We start from the raw sequence: 25,545 nt of genomic DNA on the forward strand, positions 1-25,545 counted from the left end.
GCCGGTGTATGTCGCAAAAAATAAACTGCGGAGCCCGGGGCAGGTGTCAGTAATCCGGACGAAAAACAAAAAAATTGCAATATTAAAGTCGTAAATAAAAACAAATAAAAAACCTTGGATATTCTGTGAGATTAATGTAGTAAATGTATATCTCTGAGATATATATATATATATATATATATATATATATATATATATATATATATATATATATATATATATATATAAGTCACAAAATTCTATTATTATCAAAGAACCAGATCGCTTCACTTCTTTATCTCAGAGAATATCCAAGGTTTTTCTCGTACATTACCCCCCCCCCCCTTTTTTTTCTGCAATAATGACCTCATTGTCCGTTCAGGTTCTTTGTGGTCAACTTTTCTAAATAAAATCTGAATTTATTTTCCCCTTCCAACAGTTTATAATGGCCGCCGTGTGCCGAGGGTCATGTGACCGACACAGAGAGCATCACCTCCTCTGATTGGTCAGTCTGCTGGGGAGGGGCCGCACTTTGGAGAGGACTTTGTGAGGCGGGTCCGTCATGGTTGTCACGCACTTTGTGTTGGCGGGGAAGGGCGTTACCGGGGCCGCGGTGGGCTGGGCTCCTGACGTTGTGATTGTCGTCGTGGTAACTGGAGACGGGTTGTTTGTCTCCGTAGCAACAGGTTTGGTCAGGGTGGTCTGGATCTCGGCCCTCCTGGCGAGAGCCGTCCTCAGTTTCTCCCGCATCTGTTCGATCTCTTCCTGCAGTTTCTGCAGCTCGCCGGGCTGGGGCAGGGCCACCACAGCGGGGGGCAGGGCTGAGGTGTTGGAGCGGGCAGAGGAGGGCAGGGAGAGCACCAGGCTGGCCAGCGAAGCCGCTGGTCCTCCGTTCTCACACAGTCTGCTGTTTGGCCCTGCTCTCGGCTTGGCTGGCCCCTCCCCCTCAGACTTAGCCCCGCCTCCCTTGGCATCAGAAGCAGCCATGCGAGCAAGGAGGCGGCGTGTGTTGAGGGTCTCCAGGTTGAAGTGGACTCGTTTGAAGTCTCGGGCGTCCCTAGCGGCGGCGTCCATACTGCCCTCGTTGTTCCACTTGGCTGAGGCTCCAGGGGCCGGCGGGGCAGGGGGGCCCGGGGAGGGGGGGGGCTTTTCGAGGTTACAGCTGAACAGAAACAGAAACAGTTGATCAATTATTGAGTTATTGAGATTATTTTGTCGCCTTTTGATTAAAATAAATTAATATTATTAGTATTAATACATTTTCAATCACACTTTGAGATGTTGTTCTAGAGATCAGTGTTGATATATAAAAATAAACAGTAAGATAACTTCGCCACCTTTGCTGTATCCGATCGTTTCTCTTTCCCTCTCTTTTAGTTTCATCCAAGTCAGCCTCTTATTAATACAAATAATTAAAATAAACTGATTTATTTCAAATCAACACATTTTTATATTTGTTGCGAAGACGAACCTTTTCTCTTTCTCAGCGCGCTGCCGCTTCACGTCTTCATACGTCATGTTCAGAGCGCGGTGGATTTTCTGTCAAACACACAAACAACACGATATTAATATAAATAAATATAAATGTAAATATAAATATTCAAAATATATATATAATATATATACAGTACATGTTGTACAATCATGTTGTATTTTATTATGTTGTTTATTCTGTACACATCTATCACAGTCTGTCCTGGGGGGGATCCTTCTCAGGAGTTTCTCCTGGTGCTGCGAGGGTCTGAGGGGGTCGTCTGTCAGTGAAGCCCACTGAAACTAATGTGTCATTTGTGATATTTATATAAATAAATACATTTAACTGTAAAATAACACATGCTTCCTCTTATTAACTCAGATAAATAAAAAAGCTCCAGGTTACAGGAGATATATCTGTGTGGTGTGTGTGTGTGTGTGAGTGTGTGTGTGTGTGTGTGTGTGTGTGTGTGTGTGTGTGTGTGTGAGGTCACTCTCACCTGCGACGTGTGCAGCCAGTACTTGAGGTTCTGCCGGCGGCGGATGTGCGGCAGGACGAGTTGGTAGAAACCGTGTTCACCCGCCAGAGTCAGCAATGCCCCCCCTACGCCAACACACAACAACACGAAGAGCCCCGAGAAGTGACTGATGCCCATCTGGAGAGTCTGAGGAGGGAAACACACACACACACACTTTATACACACTATATCAGGGGTCGGGAACCTTTTCGGCTGGGAGAGCCATAAAAGCCAAATATTGTTTTAATGTATTTCCTTGAGAGCCATATATTTAATAAAATTGAATGCAACTTTATGCGGGCATTTTTAAGTATAACACATCTCCGAGTATTAAAAGTGCTATCAGTGTTTCATTGAACAGGTGCTCTTTTATTAAATAAACTAAACGCTTATGTTATTTATCTCATTTATGTGCACGTTTCAGTGTTTACTGCACGGGTGTCAAACTCAAGGCAATTATATCCGGCCCGCGAGAAAATATCATATGTCTGTCATAACTGGCCCGTCGGTTTTTGTATTTAAACCAATACATGGCACAATCACGGGAAAATACATATTTGAGGAAGTATCTAAATGTGTGAGAAGTGAAACTGTCCCGGGACAAACTGACGGGACTGACGACAGATGGAGCCTGCGATGTGATGAAAAGAGCGGATTAGTGGGCAGGATGCGGGAGAAGATGCAGCTGACGGTGTATCACTGCATCATACACCAGGAAGCGCTGTGTTGTAAAGCTCTGGTGATGGAACATGTAATAAGCACCGTAACACAAACAGGAAACTTTATAAGAGTCAATGTAAGTCTTTTCTGAACATGGCGGTGCGATGGCTCAGTCGAGGTAAAGTGCTGAATAGATGTTTCGAGTTGCGTGAGGAAATCTGCCAGTTTTTGGAAAGCAAAGGGAAACACAGCACAGATCTCTGGGCTGATGTGAGCTGGCCTGTTTGTGCGACATAACGAAACATCTCACTGTTAAACCTCCAGCTTCAGGGCCGTGTGATCACAGACATGTGTGATGCAGTGAGAGCGCTCCAAGCCGAGCTGCCTGTGGGAGACTCGGATGCATTAAGGAAACTTTGGTCACTACGTGTTTCCAAACACTGACAAACCATCTCCACCGCTGTGTTCCTGACTGATTCTGCTGATAAACTGAGCGTATTTGCCGACTTTGTAGTTCAGAAATTATAATTGAACTGTTCATCAATCCGTTTGCAGTTGACTTAAATATGTTCCATATCTTTTTGCACTTTATCCAATATGTGTATCCTGTTCAATAAATGTGGACCGTGTTTGGCACTCGACGTAGTCCCAGTTTTTAATGTTGGCCCTCTCTGTGATTGAGTTTGACACCAGCTGCTTGCTTTGCGCAGTTTCTCCTCTGCTCAGTTTCGTGAAGGGCGGGGCTTCGCTGCTGACACACACATGTGCGAACACACTTACAGTCAGAGACAGGGCGGAGGAAAGGAGAGGGGAGAACTAAAAAACAAAATCCGCTGCTAAAAGTTTTACTTTAAAATGACACAGTATAATTATTTATTACTTGATTACTAAAAATGTCAGCTCATAATTGTCTGCGAGCCATATTGTGTCATCGAAAGAGCCATAGGTTCCCGACCCCTGCACTATACACACACATTATATACACACACTTTATACACACTATACGCACACACTTTACACACACACACACACTTTATACACACTATACACCCACACGCACACTTTATACACACTATACACACACACACACACACACACACACTTGAAACACACTATACACACACACACACACATTTTATACACACACACACACTTTATACACACATCCTTCATTGTATTTGTTATTCTTGTTTAGTACATGCTTAGAATAAATAAATGTAAATCAGTGACGTGTGCAGCACCGACTGTTATTTTCATTATACTTTGCACAGATTTTTGGATAAGACGTTTTTTATAAAATTTAGTTTTTCAATAAAATAGAAAAACCTTGTTGTGGTTGTTTATCCGTCCAACATGTCCTCACTTTCTTCAGTTCACAACTCTCAAAATGTTTGAGTTATATATCTTATATAATAATAAGATATATAAGATATATAAGATATGATAATATATATCTAAGATATGTGAGACTGACCTCGGTGACGGCGAACACGCGGTTTCCACAGGGAACCACTTTGTACCATTTGTCATGCAGCAGATCCATGTAGCCTTCAGATTTATATCTGCTGATGAAATCTGAGATGTTGGAGGTCAGAGGGGAATTCTGAGGCAGACCGATCCCGTAACCTGCAAAACAAACAATAAAAAACAGATAATTAACCTAAACAATAAAAATAAATATAAAGACACGGCAGACCCTGTAACCTGCATGTAAATAATGAATTTTAAACAGTAAACAACAGACTGAAACAATAAAGAACAATAAAAACTTTTCCTCACTAAAGTCTCGAATATGCTTTCAACATCCTGGAAAAAGCCTTTAATTCACGTTTAGACTTTCAGTTTGACGGTTTGAGCTGAAGTTTGTGGCGTAAGATTAATAAACCGTTCGGTGCAAAAACACACACGAAACAGAAAAGTAACGGTATGAAGGGCTTTTATTTTAGAGGATATGAAGCTCTAATTATAATAATAATAATAAATTGAATTTATATAGCGCTTTTCAAGACCTGAAAGCCACTTTACAATAGTAGGGGAAGTGGGGGGAGGGGTAAGGACGAGGGAAGAAAGGGAAAGAGAAAAGGAAAAAGAGGAAATAATAATAATAATAATCAGAATAATAAAAATAATAATAATACAAATAATAATAATAATCATAATAATCATAATAATAATACGGTTAACGGGGGGCTAGCAAATGATAGTTGAGAAGAGGTGCGTCTTGAGGCGGGACTGAAATATGGAGAGGGATTGAGAGCCACGGATGTCTTGGGGGAGGGAGTTCCAGAGCCTGGGTGCTGCCCTGGAGAAGGCTCTGTCTCCAAAGCTGCGCAGCATCCATCGTCTACCACTTATCCGGGGTCGGGTCGCGGGGGGAGCAGCTCCAGTAAGGAACTCCAAACTTGCCTTCTCCAGGCCACATCCGCCAGCTCCAACTGGGGGATCCCGAGGCGTTCCCAGGCCAGTGCCTTCTGGCTCAGCTCTCTTTTCGTCTCAACGGTGCGGTAAAGCGAATGCAATACCGCCCCCGCTGCTCCGATTCTCCGGCCAATCTCTCGCTCCATCATCCCCTCACTCTCGAACAAGACCCCGAGGTACTTGAACTCCTTCACTTGGAGTAATGGCTCATTCCCTACCCGGAATAGGCAATCCACCGGTTTCCTGCTGAGAGCCATGGCCGAACCGATCCGGTGACTGCTGAAGGTCACAGACCGATGATGCCGTAAGGACCACATCATCTGCAAAGAGCAGCGATGAGATTCTCAGGCCACCGAACTGCAACCCATCTCCTGCACGACTACGCCTCGATATCCTACGCAGCTCTGGCGTAGGCCAACATCCACGGGGAACGAGTCCGACTTACTGCCGAATATCCGGACACAACTCTCGCTTTGGGTCGTACCGGGATTGGATGGCCCTCAGAAGTGACCCCCTCACTCCATACTCCCGCAGCACCTCCCACAGTATCACCCGGGGGACCCGGTCATACGCTTTCTCCAGATCCACAAAACACATGTAGACTGGTTGGGTGTACTCCCAGGCCCCCTCCAGGATCCTTGCGAGAGTGAAGAGTTGGTCCGTTGTTCCACGACCAGGACGGAATCCGCATCGTTCCTCTTTAACCAGAGGTTCGACTATCGGCCGAACCCTCCTTTCCAGTACCTTGGAGTAGCTTTACCGGGGAGGTTGAGAAGTGTGATACCCCTGTAGTTGGCACACACTCTCTGGTCCCCCTTTTTAAATAGGGGAACCACCACCCCGGTCTGCCACCCCCTAGGCACTGTCCCAGACTTCCACGCAATGTTGACGAGGCGTGTCAACCAAGACAGCCCCTCAACACCCAAAGCCCTCAGCATTTCTGGACGAATCTCATCAACCCCTGCGGCTTTGCCACTGTGGAGTTGTTTGACTACCTCAGTGACCTCCATCAGGGAAATTGACAATGGTCCCTCATCAGCTTCCAGCTCTGCCTCTACCATAGAGGGTGTGTTAGTCGGATTCACGAGTTCCTCAAAGTGCTCCTTCAAACGCCCGATAACCTTCTTAGTCGAAGTCAGCAGGGTCCCACTCTTGCTGTACATAGCTTTGATAGTTCCCCGCTTTCCCTTCCTGAGGTGCCGGACGGTTTTCCAGAAGCACCTTGGTGCCGACCAAAAGTCCTTCATAGCTTCTCTGAACTTCTCCCACACCCGCTGCTTTGCCTCTGCCACGGCATGGTTTTGAACATTGCCCACTCAGGTTCAATGCCCCCAACTGCCACAGGGATGTCTGAAAAGCTCCGCCGGAGGTGTAAGTTGAAGATCTCCTGGACAAGGGCTTCCTCCAGACCTCCAACCTTTTTGATACTGAGAGCTACTTCAAGGGTACTGAATAAAACGAAGGGCTACTTGTTTGATACAAAATTCCTGAATAACATAGTTTCACCATTCACCTTTAATGATATTATCATTAATAATAATAATCATAATAAATATTAATATATGTGAAGAGACTGTCTGATCACATGTTAATGTTAATTATTCATCACAATGATTAATAACAATGATTTATGGTAGGAAACACAGATATATTTAAACATGCAACATTATTTATTTATGTTCTCAATCTATTTCAACATTTGAAAGTCAGAGTTATCACATCTGATATTTTTGTAAATATCTTTATTGACAGTTTTGTATGAATGAGCACATTTGTAGCATTTTGTTCAAAATCACACCGGTTATATTTTAGTACAAAGTATCACTTCTGTAAAACAATTGAGGAAATCATTAACTGTCACATCTTCAAATCATATCCTGTTTGTACAAACCACTAACTTTGTAACATCGGAGAGTGGAGATGGAACCTTTCTTCTCATCTTTGAACACTTTGTGTTTTCAATAACCATCATTGCACCTTTCAAGACCTCTGTCCGAAAAGGTTTTCTTGTACTTTATTATTTTTTTTTAAGTGCAGCTCTAAATGAAGCTTCCGTTGCTTTTTGTGACTTTTTCACCGGCCTTGTGATAAGAGATGCTGCTGCCCAAAGCTGCCTTTAACTCTTGGCTTGTTCTGCCCGCAGTGCTGCAGGTGGGTAGCTTTTGTGACACGTACCGAAGTGTCTCTCCACAATGTGCTGCTTTGCCGTCGCCCCGCAAATAAGACATATACACTTTTCTTTCAATGTTGTAAAAAATAATTCTTATTCATTGTAAAAATTGTTTGTTTTCTTTTGCTTTTCTGTCACGTTTAGTGTAAAAAGCGCACCTAGCTCCCCATCGTAGCTGCTCCCTCTAGCGTCTCAGCGAAAAGGGGGAGATTTAGCTTACAGGGTCAGAGTTCATATATACATAAAACACTTTTGTTTTTTAAATTCTATATTCAATATTGTCATTTTAAAATAAAGAATAATTCAAGTGTTATTGATAAAAAAAAGAAAACAGCAAAATAATTAAATACAAATTTTAGACAGAGCTTCATGGTGACTAGTACTATTTTTAGAACATGCCCTGCGGGTGACTCACGTAGTCCCTGTGGGCAACCAAGTGCCCGCTGGCATTAGGTTGGCTACGCCTGCTCCAGACGTTCCCAGTTCATCCGCACTACCCGTTTGGGCTTACCAGGTCTGTCCAGAATCTTCCCCCACCCCTTGATCCAACTCACCACCAGATGGTGATCAGTTGGCAGCTCCGCCCCTCTCTTCACCTGAGTGTCCAAAACATGCAGCCTCAGATCAGATCCCCTACTGGAGCCCCCTGCAGGGCTCCATTCAGGGTCTCCATGAAGGTCGAATACTGTCTTAAAACTGGATAAAAAGTCCAGAAGCTTCTGGCAGACAAACAACACTGACACTGCTCAAAGGGGAGACGATACCATGACAGGAGAGAGAGGGAATGTTACCTTCAGGAACATTACACATTTCTCTGTCTCACTACATATACAACACAGGACTGATGACACCATGACAGGTGAGAGAGGAAACGTTACCTTCAGGAACATTACACATTTCTCTGTCTCACTACATATACAACACAGGACTGATGACACCATGACAGGAGAGAGGAAACGTTACCTTCAGGAACATTACACATTTCTCTGTCTCACTACATATACAACACAGAACTGATGACACCATGACAGGAGAGAGAGGAAACGTTACCTTCAGGATTATTACACATGTCTCTGTCTCACTACATATACAACACAGGACTGATGACACCATGACAGGAGAGAGAGGAAACGTTACCTTCAGGGACATTACACATTTCTCTGTCTCACTACATATACAACACAGGACTGATGACGCCATGACAGGAGAGAGAGGAAACGTTACCTTCAGGGACATTACACATTTCTCTGTCTCACTACATATACAACACAGGACTGATGACACCATGACAGGAGAGAGAGGAAACGTTACCTTCAGGGACATTACACATTTCTCTGTCTCACTACATATACAACACAGGACTGATGACACCATGACAGGAGAGGAAACGTTACCTTCAGGAACATTACACATTTCTCTGTCTCACTACATATACAACACAGGACTGATGACACCATGACAGGAGAGGAAACGTTACCTTCAGGAACATTACACATTTCTCTGTCTCACTACATATACAACACAGGGAGAGTTTTTAAAACATTTAATGAGGAAATGTTACATTTGATAATTTTAAGCAGATCTCACTTTACAGCTTTTTAAATGTTTATTTATTTTTCCCGGCACTCATTCACACCATTTGTATTCTCCTTTATTCTGTGTGCACCTTGTGTGTCTTCCTCTGGATGTGTGTTTGCAGAGTAAACTTCTTTAATCTGAATGTGTCAGTCTGCAGAGGCTCCTCTGAGCGGAGATGTGATGATGATGAAACTTGATGAAACATTATTGAATAAAAAGTGAACTGGAGATAAACCCAGAAACTCTCACAGCCGTGTTTGTACTTTTAAACTTGTGAAAGACAAATACTCGGTATGCTTTAGAAATGTCCTCACAGGGACAGAATCTCCGTCTCACCTTCGATGGCGAACGGCTTCCCGACTGTCGCCAGTTTACAGTCCGCGTCAATGGAAACTTCGTAATCCAGCAGAGCTTTATCCATGATGAAGGCATCGAGCAGAGGAGGATCTGTCCTTCAACACAGAGCAACACGGTTACTACAGCAACAACAGCAACTCCAAAGAGCAACTACAGGAAGCAACTACTGCAACTATTTTATCAGACCATTTTTTTATAATAATAATAATAATAATACATTAGACTTCTATAGCGCTTTTCTTGTAACTCAAAGATGCTTTACAGAGTGGGTGACACAAAGATAAATATATAAAGGGAGGATGAGCAGAAGAGACGGTCAGAGGTTGAAGGCCGTGTTGAACAGGTGAGTCTTAAGAGAAGTGGGGGTTAGGTTATAGAGGGCTTTGTAGGTTATGAGGAGGATCTTGTACTGGATTCTCTGGGGGAGCCAGTGGAGCTTGTAGAGGATAGGGGTGATGTGGTCACGGGTCTGGGAGTGGATGAGAAGACGGGCAGCGGAGTTTTGGATGTGTTGGAGTTTATTGATGATTTTTGAGGGTAAACCAGAGAGAAGGCTGTTGCAATAGTCCAGACGGGAAGTGACGAAGGCGTGGATGAGGGATGCAGCTGTGGAGGAGAGGGATGGACGGAGACAGACGATGTTTTTGAGATGGAAGAAGGCTGTCTTGGTGAGCTGTTTAGTGTATTTATCAAATGAGAGGGTTTGGTCAAAAATTATGCCAAGATTCCGGATGTGAGGGGAGGTGGAAACTGAGGAACCGTCGATGTTGAGGGTGAGGTTGTGGGCGGATTTGGTCCAATGATGATGATTTTTCACAGTTCAGTTTTAGGAAGTTGATTTGTAACCATGATTTTATTTCAATGATGCAGTTTGTTAGGATACAGAGGGTAGCGGTGGAGATTGACTTTGTGGAGATGAGGAGCTGGATATTATCGGCAAAGCAGTGGAATTGGAGCCCATGACTACAGATTACTACAGGGAGCAACTACAGGGAACAACTAATGCAACTACAGGGAGGGTCGTATGATCTTGTATGTTGTCATATGATTTGGTATGTTGTCGCATGTTGTCGTAAATTGACGCATGTTGTTGTATAATCTTGCATGTTGTCGTATGTTTTTGCATGTTGTCGTATGATCTTGTATGTTTTTGCATGTTGTCGCATGTTGTCAAATGATGTCGAATGTTGTCGTATAATCTTGCATGTTGTCGCATGTTGTTGTATAAACTTGTATGTTGTTGTTGTGTGTTGTCGTATGATCTTGTATGTTGTCGCATGATGTCGCATGTTGTCTTTTGTTGTCGTATGTTGTCGTGTGATCCTGTATGTTGTTGTATGGTCTCGTTGGTTCTCTTACTTGAGAGTTGCGACTCCTTCAGGCGTGGTCGGCTCATTGAAGCGTCTCATGTACTCGTGCATCTCCGGAAAACTCTTTTTCATGTAATCCTCGGCGCTGCTCTCCCTCACTGTCCCAAAACGAAAACCTCTAGACGGGTGGTGCAGCTGACAAACCAACGAAGAAGAAGAAAGAGCAGAAGAGATGATTTACAGACTATATATTCGACACCAAAAGCATGAGAAACAATAAACATGTCACTATTTAACTGAGAACAGATTAGCACACCTAAAGGCTTTTAAACATTGGGGGCGTCATAAATAAGCTGCACATAACTACAAATATCATGAAAACTCTTCATCACGGCAGTGAATCAGTGTCGACATTTGTTAGATAAAAGGTTTAAACAGATTCAGCTCGTTCTCTGTTTTACTGAGTTTCCTGTTAGTGAAACACTCTTAGTAGTAAATAGTTACAGTGCTTATGTGAGCCTCATTGTAAAAACAGAATCACAGATGCAATATATATAAAAAATATTTTTGAACCATCACTGCAAGTCCTGGGGGAACAGTGTTTACTGGAGGCTGCAGTCTCTCCACATTAAAAATTAAAAGCTAATCACACACAGATGGATGTCCACTTAAACTCTCTACAAACACGCACAGACTGCTTCATGCTTCAATCAGCTGCTCAATTAAAAGTGTAATTAGGACGAGGCAGGTGATCCAAAGAACACATTTAATCTGTAATTATTTCACAACAGGAAGCAGGAAGTGAATGAATAATGAGTCGAACTGAAGTCAACAGAGATCTGATGTTTTTAACAGTTTCCTCATTATGACTTCTGGTCCTTTAACTCTGAATAATGAATAATTATCCTGATGGTGCTGAACATATCCTGCATCTCTTACGCCAGCTCCCTCCTGGTGTCACCGTGGAGAAAGAGAAGTGGACACCGCGCTGCAGCGGGGCCGTTCATTTCTATTAAAGTCATGAAGTCAAAATGGCTTGACAAGCGAGTATAAAATCACCCGGATCCGTGGGCCGCACGTGTTTCCTTAAACATCCCCCTCCCAGCCGCTCGTCTCTGCTCAGTCACATGATCTGGATTCAGCTGTCAGCGCATTCTTCAACTTTTAGGACCTGATGATTTAAATCAGGCTGTTTGTACTGGGACGTTGATTTACCTCAAAAAACAATCTTTCCCGAAAAGAGCATCATGTGACTGACACGGAAGTTGTAATTCCACGGTTTGACCGCTACAAAAATTTGCTCCATGCCCGTGGGGCCCTCAGACAATCCTTCACATGGCTCCAAGACACGCTATTGGCTGCTGTTTGATGATGTCACCAGAGATCAGCTAGACGGACAGTTACCTTCAGATGTTTCTATGAAAATACAACGCTTGGTTCATGGAATCAAAAGCAGCTTTTAAAAGTAGTTTTTGGTCTCACCTTGGCGTCATGGATCCCTGACACCTCCTCAAAGGTCTTCTCCCCAACCATGACGGCGGCGAGGTTGGCGGTGTAGCTGGACAGCACCAGCAGGCAGAAGATGGCCCACAGGTTCATCAGGAAGCGCCCCGTCCAACACTTTGGCGTCTTGGAGGACACGGTGCGTCCAAACAGGATGGCGTAGCACAGGTTAAGAGCAGACGAGTACGAGAACACCCTCACTCGGTTGCGCCCGTGGGGCGTCATGCCATACGGGCTCTTCCATTCGTACAACGTGAGGAAGAGCGCTGTGATGTGCAGCGCCAGGAAGATACCAACCCACATGGACCAGTGCAGTGGCCACATGAAGGCTCCGATGGGCGCCGCCGTGTCTTTACTGCGCACCAGGATGCCCAGGCTGGTGGAGAAGAAGGGCGAGGTGAAGTCGATCACGCGGCTTCGAGCGGAGTTTATGCTGAACGAGGTGACGGCCATGTCTGCCAGTCCATTCAGAAGATCCCCCACCAGCCCCGTCCAGCGCCCGCCCTTCCACGCTCCGTACTTCCCGTCCCCGACGATGTAAAGGTCGAACTCGAAGCCCAGGTCCTCGGCTAGCTTCTCCAGCAGGTCGATGCAATACCCGTAGCAACACTTGCTGTACTCCGCTGGCATGAAGCTGCCGTTCCCGCCCGCCACCTCCCTGAAGAACCGCTCCAGCGCGTCCGAGCTGTTGGCGCTGGCGTCCAGGCAGTACTGCCCGGCCGGGCAGCTGCCCTCGTCGTCCACGTCCCGCGTGAACACAAAAGGATGTTCCACCAGAGTCACCACCCGGACCCGACTCCCCGCCACCGGCATGCCCGGCCTCCAGCGGCCCCGCGTCCTCCCACCCGCCTCCTCGGGCCTGTGGCGAGGTTTGGCTCCCCGCCAGACTCCCTGCTCCTCCACCTGCAGCCGGCCGGCTTCCCAGCTGCCCACCGTCACCCAGGCCGGCTGCCCCAGTGCGTCCCGCCGCAGGCTCCAGATGTGGAAGCGCTGCGAGGTGATGACTTGAGACAGATTCTGGAGGACTCGGACAGCACCCGTCAGACCGGAGAACGACGTGTTGGACAGGAACCTGAAGTACAGAAAACACAAAAATAGCAGGTAACATGCGAAGCAAAGGGGCGGGGCCTGCTGGCCGTGTGACAGCTCATTGGTCGATAGTGACCTTTGAACTCTCAAGTGTGTCAACTGGTTTTAGAAATCCAGGTTTAACAAGCAGCAAAATTATCTTTTGTTCATCAAAATAACACTAAATCATTCTATAAAGAAATAAAATCCAAATTATCATTATTATGTCCAATTTATTAATTTAATATTTCCATCATTTGTCACATTATAGATGTGTTCTCCATATTGTTGTTTTTGTTTAGGCAGATGGATTTTTTCTTCAGAAAAACAGAAATAATTTACTGTTTTGTTCAGGAGATCAGATAAGACTTCACATAAAGCTTTTAATTCACAAATTCAATGTATAATTACTGAAGGCAATTATTGAATGTTAGTATTATAAATGTTAATACAATTGATTTGATTATAGACATTAATTCAGCAACATTTATAATTTAGCCACTAAAATATTCAGACACATAATCTGTAAATAATTAAACATGATGGTTAAATGTTCCACACTAACAGTAAGAGAAATTCAAAGGTATTTCAGATATTCTGATAATATTCATGTTTCAGGTTGTCCTCCTGTCTGAGTGCTCACAGGAGGACATGTTATTTACACTGAAGTTTAACACAACAAATATTGTGACGTTTCATTAACTGATGAATTCTGAAGCTTCAGATGTCTGATCCTCGTATTATCTCTGTATTTATATATATATTTATATAAATGTATGTGAACATTTCTCGTCACACTCTTGGGTCTTATATTTTTTTCTTTCGCCTCCTGCAGCTAATGATCCATCGAGCGTTTTATCTCTCAGAGTAATTTAATTTACTGTGAATGTGTTTGATCTTTTTCTGTCTCTGAACTGAATGCAGCAGTTAAATCTTTTTATCCTCCTGAAACCTGCAGTTCGACGTGTTTCTGCTGTCAGACACACGATATACAGTCTGCACACAACCGGCGGCTGCTGCAGGAAACAGCTGCAGATCTGCAGAGAAATGTAGGAACACGCAGAGTGAAGGTCAAGCGGCTTCTTCTGTTAAATATTCAAATGTTTCTTTAAAAACTAGTTTATATTTCTCCAAGTAACACGCTGATAATGGTACCAGACCTCTGATTGGATCAGGTTTGGATAAAAAAACAACTTTATTTTGACACTGACTCGGGTTCACGCTGAATCTACATCCTAACCGCATCACTCTGCAGATCCAGCCTCACACACTCGTATGTTTACATGTGCAGGTTTATTGTCTTCTCAGGAGACTCCAACAGATAAAGGCAGAGGAGGATTATCCTGGATTATAATAAAGAGCCGCTGTGATGGTCGACGTTTTACTCAAAAACCAGAAGAAACCAAATGAAAAAAGATGTTTTTGAAAAACGCTGTATAAATAAAGTTTACTTACTAAACAACAGATATATAATATATATGTATATCAAATCAAATCAAATCAAATTTATTTATATAGTCCGATTACACATTTGTCTCAGTGTGCTTTACAGACTGTACAGGATACGACACCCTCTGTCTTTACATCCTCTGTCTTTAGACCCTCGCATCGCACAAGGAAAAACTTCCTAAAAGAAACCCCATAATTAAAGGGGGAACAATGGAAGAAACCTCAGGGAGAGCAACTGAAGAGGGATCCCTCTCCCAGGACGGACAGACGTGCAATAAATGTCGTGTGTACAGGATAAACAACATAGTACAAACTTTATCAGTGGCAACCTGCTACATGAGAGACACAGAAACTCAGGGGCAGTAACATACATTTACATAAATGCATACAGATAGAGAGGGAGAAGAAGAGAGGGAGGGAGGAGGGAGGAGAGAGGACGAGAAGGAGGAGAGCAGGGAGGTGTCCCCCGGCAGTCTAAGCCTATAACAGCATAACTAGAGGCTGATCCAGGGCAAACCTGAGCCAGCCCTAACTATAAGCTTTATCAAAAAAGAAAGTCTTAAGCCTGCTCTTAAATGTGGAGAGTGTGTCTGTCTCCCGAACACAAACTGGAAGCTGGTTCCACTGGAGAGGAGCTTGATAGCTGAAGGCTCTGGCTCCCATTGTACTCTTAGAGACTCTAGGAACCACAAGTAACCCTGCAGTCTGGGAGCGCAATGTTCTAGTTGGTTTATAAGGTACTATGAGATCTTTAAGATATGCTGGAGCCTGACCATTAATTGATTTGTAAGTCAGGAGAAGGATTTTGAATTCTATTCTGTATTTTACCGGGAGCCAGTGCAGAGCAGCTAATACAGGAGTAATATGATCCCGCTTCCTTGTTCTTGTCAATACACGTGCCGCTGCATTTTGGATCAACTGAAGAGTCTTAAGCGACTTTTTGGGACAACCTGATAACATTGAGTTGCAGTAATCCAGCCTTGAAGTAACAAATGCATGGACTAGTTTTTCTGCATCATTTTGAGACAGGATGTGTCTTATGTTTGCAATGTTACGTAGATGAAAGAAGGCAGTCCTTGAGATTTGTTTTATGTGGGAGTTAAAAGACAGATCCTGATCAAAGATGACGCCAAGATTCCTTACAGTGGTGCTGGAGGCCAAGTTAATGCCATCCAGAGCTTCTATGTCATTAGAAAACACGTTTCGGAGGTGTTTAGGGCCAAGTATAATAACTTCAGTTTTGTCTGTGTTTAACATCAAGAAGTTGCAGAACATCCAAGTTTGTATGTCCTTAAGGCATGAAGTTTAGCCAATTGATTGGTTTCATCTGGTTTAAGTGATAGATATAATTGGGTATCATCCGCATAACAATGAAAGTTTATAGAGTGGTTCCTTATAATATTGCCCAAAGGAAGCATATATAAGGTGAATAGAATCGGTCCAAGTACAGAACCCTGCGGAACTCCAAGAGCTTTGGCTGTCATGTAGGATTTATCGTTAACACGTACAAGCTGAGATCGCCCAGATAAATAGGACTTGAACCAGCTTAGTGCGGTTCCTTTTATGCCAACACAATGTTCCAGTCTCTGTAGTAGAATGTCCTGATCAACCGTATCGAAAGCAGCACTGAGGTCTAACAAGACAAGAACAGAGACAAGTCCTTTGTCTGATGCCATTAGAAGGTCATTGGTAACTTTCACCAGTGCCGTCTCTGTGCTATGATGAACTCTAAATCCAGATTGAAAAACCTCAAATAAACTATTATTATGTAAAAAATCACACAACTGTTTTGCAACTGCTTTCTCAAGGATCTTAAGGTCCTGTCACACATATCCGTATGACAGAAGCATATGCCGGTGCATATGAAATATCTGCAATAGGTTGATATAAATTAAGGGTAAGTTGTGATCGTTTGAAGGACGCAGATGATACGCCGAACACGCCAGACATACGGCCCCGTCACACAGTTCCGTATGGCAGAAACATGCTGGCGTATATGAAAATTAGCTCCAAATACGTCCAACTTTTCCACAGCGGTGTTGTAGCTGACGTATAAATAATGAATTTTTGTACGTATGTCAAACATTGATAGCGTATCACTTACTTATTTAAAACGTATCAGAGCGTCTGGCCAACGGAGCTGGAAAAGTGTCATTTGGTTCACATCATGCTGATGCTGGAGAACGGCTAAAATGCTGAACGCTAGCTGTACTGTAGAAACACTTTTAATAAATTACTCTGTCGTCGTCGTCGTATGTTAATCTTAACATAGGGTAGGAATAGGGTATCCACTCGTTATCAATAAGTTGGCTGTAGGGTTCACCTTCAGCCGACGTAGCCTATATCTAACGTACCTCTAACGTAGTCACGTAGGTATTCACGTACTATATTTACGTACTATATTTACGTAGGTAAATATTCACGTACGTATTCCGTATTCACGTATGTCTAACGTAACGTAACGTCTGCATATTGTACACGTTGGGTACGTCCTGTAATTTTGAACATGCTCAAAATATCAGCGTTCAACAACGCACCCCAGCGTAACACCGCCTGCTCTTAACGAATACTACTTATACCTTACCTTATATCAACGTACACCAGCGTAACACCGCCTGCTCTTAACGAATACTACTTATACCTTACCTTATATCAACGTAAACCAGCGTGTTGCTGATATTTTGTTATGCATTTGTTGGGTATTCGTCTGATACATTTTGTATTAGTAAGTGATACTCTATCAATAGGTTAAACATGCGTATCTGTATCCATTCACTTTTCCGATCTGATGAAAAGTTGGATGTATTTGGATGCATATACGGCAGCATACGTTTCTGCCATACGGATATGTGTGACAGGGCCTTAAGATATAACTACAAATATGTAGCATAGAAATATAAGCTAATTATTGCTCTTTAATAAGATAATAAGTGATAATGATTGTTGTTTTTAGGTTGTTTAACGCCTCAGAGTTTCTGAAAAATGTTCGTGAAAACTGTTTCGGTGTTTCTGTCTGTTCTGTGTTTCTATCTGTTTCTTTCTATTTCTGTGTTTCTTTCTGTTTCTGTCTGTTACTTTCTGTTTCTGTGCTTCTGTCTGTTACTTTCTGTTTCTGTCTGTTTCTGTCTGTTACTTTCTGTTTCTGTCTGTTTCTATCTGTTACTTTTTGTTTCTGTGTTTCTGTTATGATCTTGGTTTCTATCTGTTTCTTTCTATTTCTGTGTTTCTTTCTGTTTCTGTCTGTTACTTTCTGTTTCTGTGCTTCTGTCTGTTACTTTCTGTTTCTGTCTGTTTCTGTCTGTTACTTTCTGTTTCTGTCTGTTTCTATCTGTTACTTTTGTTTCTGTGTTTCTGTCTGTTTCTTTTTGTTTCTGTCTGTTTCTGTGCTTCTGTCTGTTACTTTCTGTTTCTGACTGTTACTTTCTGTTTCTGTCTGTTTCTGTCTGTTACTTTCTGTTTCTGTCTGTTTCTGTCTGTTACTTTTTGTTTCTGTGTTTCTGTCTGTTACTTTCTGTTTCTGTGCTTCTGTCTGTTACTTTCTGTTTCTGTCTGTTTCTGTCTGTTACTTTCTGTTTCTGTCTGTTTCTATCTGTTACTTTTTGTTTCTGTGTTTCTGTTATGATCTTGGTTTCTATCTGTTTCTTTCTATTTCTGTGTTTCTTTCTGTTTCTGTCTGTTACTTTCTGTTTCTGTGCTTCTGTCTGTTACTTTCTGTTTCTGTCTGTTTCTGTCTGTTACTTTCTGTTTCTGTCTGTTTCTATCTGTTACTTTTGTTTCTGTGTTTCTGTCTGTTTCTTTTTGTTTCTGTCTGTTTCTGTGCTTCTGTCTGTTACTTTCTGTTTCTGACTGTTACTTTCTGTTTCTGTCTGTTTCTGTCTGTTACTTTCTGTTTCTGTCTGTTTCTGTCTGTTACTTTTTGTTTCTGTGTTTCTGTCTGTTACTCTCTGTTTCTGTCTGTTTCTGACTGTTACTTTCTGTTTCTGTCTGTTTCTGTCTGTTACTTTTTGTTTCTGTATTTCTGTCTGTTTCTGTCTGTTTCTGTCAGTTTCTGTCAGTTTCTGTCTGTTACTTTCTGTTTCTGTTTGTTTCTGTCTGTTTCTGTCTGTTACAGTCTGTTTCTGTCGGTTACTTTTTGTTTCTGTGCTTCTGTCTGTTACTTTCTGTTTCTGTGTTTCTGTCTGTTACTTTCTGTTTCTGTCTGTTACTCTCTGTTTCTGTCTGTTACTTTCTGTTTCTGTGCTTCTGTCTGTTACTTTCTGTTTATGTGTTTCTGTCTGTTACTTTCTGTTTCTGTCTGTTTCTGTGTTTCTGTCTGTTACTTTCTGTTTCTGTCTGTTTCTGTGTTTCTGTCTGTTACTTTCTGTTTCTTTCTGTTTCTGTGTTTCTTTCTGTTTCTGTCTGTTACTTTCTGTTTCTGTGCTTCTGTCTGTTACTTTCTGTTTCTGTCTGTTACTTTCTGTTTCTGCCTGTTTCTGTCTGTTACTTTTTGTTTCTGTGTTTCTGTCTGTTTCTTTCTGTTTCTGTCTGTTTCTGTCTGTTACTGTCTGTTTCTGTCGGTTACTTTTTGTTTCTGTGCTTCTGTCTGTTACTTTCTGTTTCTGTGTTTCTGTCTGTTACTTTCTGTTTCTGTGTTTCTGTCTGTTACTTTCTGTTTCTGTCGGTTACTTTTTGTTTCTGTGCTTCTGTCTGTTACTTTCTGTTTCTGTGTTTCTGTCTGTTACTTTCTGTTTCTGTGTTTCTGTCTGTTACTTTCTGTTTCTGTCTGTTACTCTCTGTTTCTGTCTGTTACTTTCTGTTTCTGTGCTTCTGTCTGTTACTTTCTGTTTATGTGTTTCTGTCTGTTACTTTCTGTTTCTGTCTGTTTCTGTGTTTCTGTCTGTTACTTTCTGTTTCTGTCTGTTTCTGTCTGTTACTTTCTGTTTCTGTCTGTTTCTGTCTGTTACTTTTTGTTTCTGACTGTTACTTTCTGTTTCTGTCTGTTTCTGTCTGTTACTTTCTGTTTCTGTCTGTTTCTGTCTGTTACTTTTTGTTTCTGTGTTTCTGTCTGTTACTCTCTGTTTCTGTCTGTTTCTGACTGTTACTTTCTGTTTCTGTCTGTTTCTGTCTGTTACTTTTTGTTTCTGTATTTCTATCTGTTTCTGTCAGTTTCTGTCAGTTTCTGTCTGTTACTTTCTGTTTCTGTTTGTTTCTGTCTGTTTCTGTCTGTTACTGTCTGTTTCTGTCGGTTACTTTTTGTTTCTGTGCTTCTGTCTGTTACTTTCTGTTTCTGTGTTTCTGTCTGTTACTTTCTGTTTCTGTCTGTTACTCTCTGTTTCTGTCTGTTACTTTCTGTTTCTGTGCTTCTGTCTGTTACTTTCTGTTTCTGTGTTTCTGTCTGTTACTTTCTGTTTCTGTCTGTTACTCTCTGTTTCTGTCTGTTACTTTCTGTTTCTGTGCTTCTGTCTGTTACTTTCTGTTTATGTGTTTCTGTCTGTTACTTTCTGTTTCTGTCTGTTTCTGTGTTTCTGTCTGTTACTTTCTGTTTCTGTCTGTTTCTGTGTTTCTGTCTGTTACTTTCTGTTTCTTTCTGTTTCTGTGTTTCTTTCTGTTTCTGTCTGTTACTTTCTGTTTCTGTGCTTCTGTCTGTTACTTTCTGTTTCTGTCTGTTTCTGTCTGTTACTTTCTGTTTCTGCCTGTTTCTGTCTGTTACTTTTTGTTTCTGTGTTTCTGTCTGTTTCTTTCTGTTTCTGTCTGTTTCTGTCTGTTACTTTCTGTTTCTGTGCTTCTGTCTGTTACTTTCTGTTTCTGTCTGTTACTTTTTGTTTCTGTGTTTCTGTCTGTTACTTTCTGTTTCTGTCTGTTTCTGTGTTTCTGTGTTTCTGTTATGATCTTGGTTTCTGTTTCCTGTTTTATTTTGAAATGTTCCCTTCCCCTTGTGTCATGTCTGGTATTACTTCCTGCCCTTGTGTTTTCTGCCTTTCTCTCCCAGTTGTGTCTCGTTCCCTCGTTTAGTGTCTGTGTGTATATATCCCTGTCTGTCCCAGTGTTCCTTCTAAGTGTCACCCCTGTTGTTGGTGTCTCCTCGTGCTCTGCTCCTCGTGTCTTTAGTTTTATTTGTTACTTTGTATTTTTACTAGCTTTTTATAAAATAAAACTCTCTTTTTGTTAGAACCTTGTCCAGTGTACTGCATTCAGGTCCTCACCTTTTCCTCACCGTGACTTTCTGTGTTTCTGTCTGTATCTGTCACTTTCTATTTATGTCTGTTTCTTTCTGTCTGTTACTTTCTGTTTGTGTTTCTGTGTTTCCGTCTGTTTCTGTCTTTTTCTGTGTTTCTGTTTCATTCTATTTCTGTCTTCTGTGTTTCTTTCTGTTTCTTTCTGGGTTTCTGTCTGTTACTTTCTGTTTCTGTCTATTACTTTGTTACTGTGCTTCTTCCTGTTTCTTTCAGTTACTCTCTGTTTCTTTCTATTTCTGTGAAATTCTGTCTGTTACTTTCTGTTTCTGTCACTTACTTTCTGTTTCTTTCAGTTACTTTCTGTTTCTATGTTTCTGTTTGTATCTGTCACTTTCTATTTATGTCTTTCTGTGTTTTTCAGTTACTTTCTGTCTTCTGTGTTTCTGTCGTTCTGTCTGTTACTGTCACTTACTTTCTGTCTTTTTCTGTGTTTCTATGTTTCTGTCTGTTACTTTCTGTTTCTTTCTAATACTGTCTGTTACTTTCTGTCTGTTTCTGTGTTTCTATGTTTCTGTCTGTTACTTTCTGTTTCTTTCTATTACTGTCTGTTACTTTCTGTTTCTGTCTGTTACTGTCTGTTACTTTCTGTTTCTGTGTTTCTTTCAGTTACTTTCTGTCTTTTTCAGTTACTTTCTGTTATCTGTCACTTTCTATTTATGTCTGTTTCTGTGTTTCTTTCTGTTTCTGGTTTTCTTTCTATTTCTTTCTGTCTGTTTCTGTCTGTTACTTTCTGTTTCTGTGTTTCTGTCTGTTACTTTCTGTTTCTGTCTGTTACTTTCTGTTTGTATCTGTCACTTTCTATTTATGTCTGTCTCTGTTTCTTTCTGTTTCTGTTTCTGTGTTTCTGTAAACATTTACATATTGTACAGCTTTAGGCTCTGTTATAAATCTCCTCATGAATAAAAGTTGAACCTCCAATGTGTTTCTATTCACACAGATTGCTTTTATGTGAAAATGATCTGTGTGTCTCCTCCAGTCTTAAGTCCTCCCGCATGAGATGTGAGGGTGTGGGAATCAGACTCACCCCAGGGGGGGGGGGGGGGGGGGGTTTGGCTCCACAAAGAAAATAATTAACATTTAAAGAGCTGCTAGCTGCAGAAATATGGGAAGTCATTTGGAATAAAATTAAGGAAAACATGTAAATATTTCAGTGTGATTAAAGCTGCAAATTAATACTGATCATAAATCCAAAGATTTATATTTCAGGTTATAACATCCTGTGTGTGTGTTTGAAATGTGGTGTATGAATAAAGTTTACTTACTTTACTAACACAACCTTTCACAGAACACTAGGAAATATAAAATAATTGTGATAATTAATAACTTTGTATCTAAGCTAAAACTACAAATATGTAGTGTAATCATTGCTATTTAATAAGGTGATAATTATTGTTTTTAGGTTGATTTGTTTATTAAATATAATAATAAAAAATAATAAGCGTTATTTGTATAGCACCTTTCATACAAGAACTGCAGCCCAAAGTGCTTCACAGCAGAAACATAACAATTAGTAGAAGATGAGAATAAGATCATTTACAGAACAATAATCACAGTGATGATGTAAATGAGTCTGAAGCACCGTTATAACAATAGCAGAATTAAAATAGTCTAAAATAACATTGGAGTATTGTGCCTTGTTTCCGTATCTGTGCCGTACTTAACGACCCTCCTGTCGGAAAACCACATTCATCACCATTCTTGTAAATGTTTTAAACTATCAGAGCCATATTTTGAAAGCATGAGATCAACAATGGGCCCCTGTGGCCCTTCAACTGGTTTACTCCCTTCGGTTAAAGCCAGTTTTTCTCCAATACACATTTATCAGAGAAACTTCCTCTTGTTCCCGTGGTAACACAGTCTATTTGATCTCAAGTTTCTCAAAAATACACACTCTGAAATTTATCTCAGTTACTTTTACACATTCAATGTTAAACCAGGTATAGCTAAAATTAATGGAATCATTTAAATTAGTTTAAAGTGGCATAGAGTAGCAGCATTACATAATAATAATAATAATAATAATAATAATAATAATAATAATAATAATAAGTCACCATTAAAAGGCTAAAGTTTAGTTTTTCAGCATCCTTTTGATTTATAAATTGTCGGATTTGAGCTATATTTCTAAGGTGGAAGAATGATGTTTTTGTCACCTTGTTTATGTGGGATTTAAAGCTTAGATCTGAGTCTATGATAACACCAAGACTTGTAACTTCAGGTTTCCTCATGTTATTCAGCATCATCTCTATTTTTGTTACAGGACCTTCTAGTAGGATTTCAGTTTTGTTCTCATTTAATTTTAAGAAATTATTGCTCATCCATTCATTTATTGCTGACAGACAGGTGGTGATGGAGCAATATGTTATGTTTCTTTTAATTGTGTGACCACAAAGCCATGACTTCATGTTTAACTGTTTAATTTAATTGTTGTTATTCGTGTTGTCTGTCTGTGTGTAAAACGGAACATAATCCTAATATAATAACAACGATGTAGTTTGTGTGGTTGTTCGTTACCTAGACAGGTACTGTCCGGAGGACGGCAGCTCGTGTTTGTTGGGCTTGTCGTAGCAGTTCACCATGTTCTGGATCAGAGCCAGGTCCGGCCTCACCAACGTGGCGGCGGCGACTGCCCTGGTGACGAGCTGCAGGGCGTCTCTGACGTAGAACTCCAGCGGCTTCCTCTCCACCTCACCGTAGGCCAACAGACCGAGAGGCAGCCCGATGGCGTGCAGCGCGTCGGGGCTGAGTGGCTGGCCCAGCACCCAGTGCACCATGGGTAATGTGAGGCCCAGGTCCTGAGCGCTGCGCAACACTGCTGCCGTGCACTGCGGGTCGGCTCCGAACAGCAGCACTGACACCGGCGAGGGCTGGTTCTGTCTGAAGTGTCGGGACAGGAAGTCGCGGATTTGAGTGTCGTCATGCGCCAACTGCGTCAGATTCAGGAGGGCACGCACGTGCCAGGTGCCCCCGCCGTCCCATGATGCACCACTCCAGCTCCCACCCTCCAGGAGCCGCAGCAGACCCCGGGCCTCCTCCCAGCCCCGACACAGAACCACGGTTCCTTCCCTCCAACCAGACCGCTTTAGGACCGTCAGCAACAAGTTAGACAGACCGGACTCTGGGACCGCCATCGCCATCTGCAGGTGGAACCGGTTCTGCAAAAGACCAGGAGGACCAGGAGAAGAACCAGGTGGAGAGCCAGGAGGAGAACCAGGTGGAGAGCCAGGAGGAGAACCATGAAGAAAACAACATGTCAGAGGGAATCAGAGGTCAAATTAAACATCAGAAGTCCAATAATTACACCCTGTCTGGTGTCTGGAGGTCAAATCTGTTTCTGGAGTGTGAAAATCCACAAAAGAAAAGAGAACCAACGGAGAACCAACAGAGAACTTATAGAGAACCTATAAATCCATAGCTAAAATGGAAATACAGATGTATTTCATGCTGAGGCTCCGACCTTATGGTGGTGCTGTTGGTGACTTTGCTTGAATATGTGGGGCAGTAATTTATTATTTTCCTTTCATTATAGCGCCACATGGGTGTCTGAGGTTGATACCTGCATGTGTCTTAAACCTGGTTACCATCGTTTATCAGCACTACGGCTGCAGCGCTTTGGGAACCAACAATAGAAACACAAACATCCCATCATGCTGCATATTGAGTTCTCTGAAGTTTGGATAAATATGTCGGATATGGAGCAAAAAATATGTTTTTTTCAACAAACTAAACCAATGTTTCCGACTTGATGCAGGGAATCCAGAGAAAACTGAACTTCTGAGTTAATAATACAAACTATAATCCAGCCACATCAGTATCTTGAGGGTTAAATTAAAGGAACAACATGTGTAGTTTCACGGATACTGAGAACAGTTTATAAAGCTGCGAGAGTCTCGGCACGCTGACGGATGTTTCCTGAAGGTCCCTCTGTACGAGTCACACTTAATTAAAACACATCATTCAGATTCAAAACACAACTTTAAACCTCTGAATTAATTATAAATGACACAACAGACTCCAACAAGCGATTGACGGCTAAATAAATGAAAGTGTTCAGAAACAGAAACATGTCTTCATTATGATCCTTCGTCTCTGAGGACAAAGAAGTGAACTGTTCTTTACGCCTCCAGTGAGTCTGAGATAAAAACAAGCTTTCTGCAGATAAACTCCTCTCTGCATAAACCTGCGTTAACGGGTTAATACACAAAACCTTTAATGATCTGATGAACAGAAGGTTTGAGAAGCGTCTCGTTAGCGCTCGTTAGTTTGAATTAGCCTCCACCAATAACACCAAGGGAATAAAACAGACTTAATATTTACATATAACTGTAACTTAAGTTTGGTAACATCAAGCAGCAAATAAGAAAACTAACGTTAATGTTTCAGGATCACATTAAAATGTTTACATTTTCTCCCTTGTTGTTGTTGTGCTAATGCTAAAATAAGTTTGCGAACGACATTAGCACAGCTAGCAAACTCATGAGGTTATTACAAGCTTTTTGCTTCTTAGTGTCACCGAACGTTATTCATTACAGTTAAATGGAAACATTGAGGCTGCAGCTTTTACTTTGGTGGAGGTTGTAAGATACAATATATGAAGTATAAGTTTAGTTCGCTACTTTATTTATTAACGATGAGTGGGAGAAACAATCCACTGTGCAGTAAACTACAGTGGCATGTAAACGTTATTAATAAGAAAGTGTGATAAACACACGAGACAGACACACGTTATTTTTCTGCAGACTGGCCTCGCTGCAGGTCTCTGCGGTTCCTTCACAAAACATCAGTGCAGAACCAGTCTGAGTATTTATTTAAGTATTTTCACATGTATTTTTATATTTATTTCAGAA

At 41.8% G+C, this 25,545-nt stretch overlaps 1 protein-coding gene across 1 annotated transcript in view; it reads right to left on the reverse strand.

Moving 5' to 3' along the window:
• Positions 1 to 320: 320 nt before the first annotated feature.
• grin3bb (glutamate receptor, ionotropic, N-methyl-D-aspartate 3Bb) overlaps positions 321 to 25,545 on the reverse strand; it is a 64,473-nt gene continuing 39,248 nt past the window's right edge. Inside the window, exons 2-9 of the mRNA XM_029427834.1 lie at positions 23,213 to 23,853; positions 11,946 to 13,038; positions 10,513 to 10,658; positions 9,133 to 9,248; positions 4,105 to 4,256; positions 1,953 to 2,117; positions 1,451 to 1,518; positions 321 to 1,141 (exon numbers count right to left, since the gene is read on the reverse strand). Of these exons, the coding sequence (XP_029283694.1) occupies positions 469 to 1,141; positions 1,451 to 1,518; positions 1,953 to 2,117; positions 4,105 to 4,256; positions 9,133 to 9,248; positions 10,513 to 10,658; positions 11,946 to 13,038; positions 23,213 to 23,853 (3,054 nt within the window). The 3' untranslated portion in view covers positions 321 to 468. The remainder of the gene's footprint in view (positions 1,142 to 1,450; positions 1,519 to 1,952; positions 2,118 to 4,104; positions 4,257 to 9,132; positions 9,249 to 10,512; positions 10,659 to 11,945; positions 13,039 to 23,212; positions 23,854 to 25,545) is intronic.

The sequence above is a fragment of the Cottoperca gobio genome, unplaced genomic scaffold (genome assembly GCF_900634415.1).
Source record: "Cottoperca gobio unplaced genomic scaffold, fCotGob3.1 fCotGob3_381arrow_ctg1, whole genome shotgun sequence".
In the NCBI taxonomy this organism is placed as follows: domain Eukaryota; kingdom Metazoa; phylum Chordata; class Actinopteri; order Perciformes; family Bovichtidae; genus Cottoperca; species Cottoperca gobio.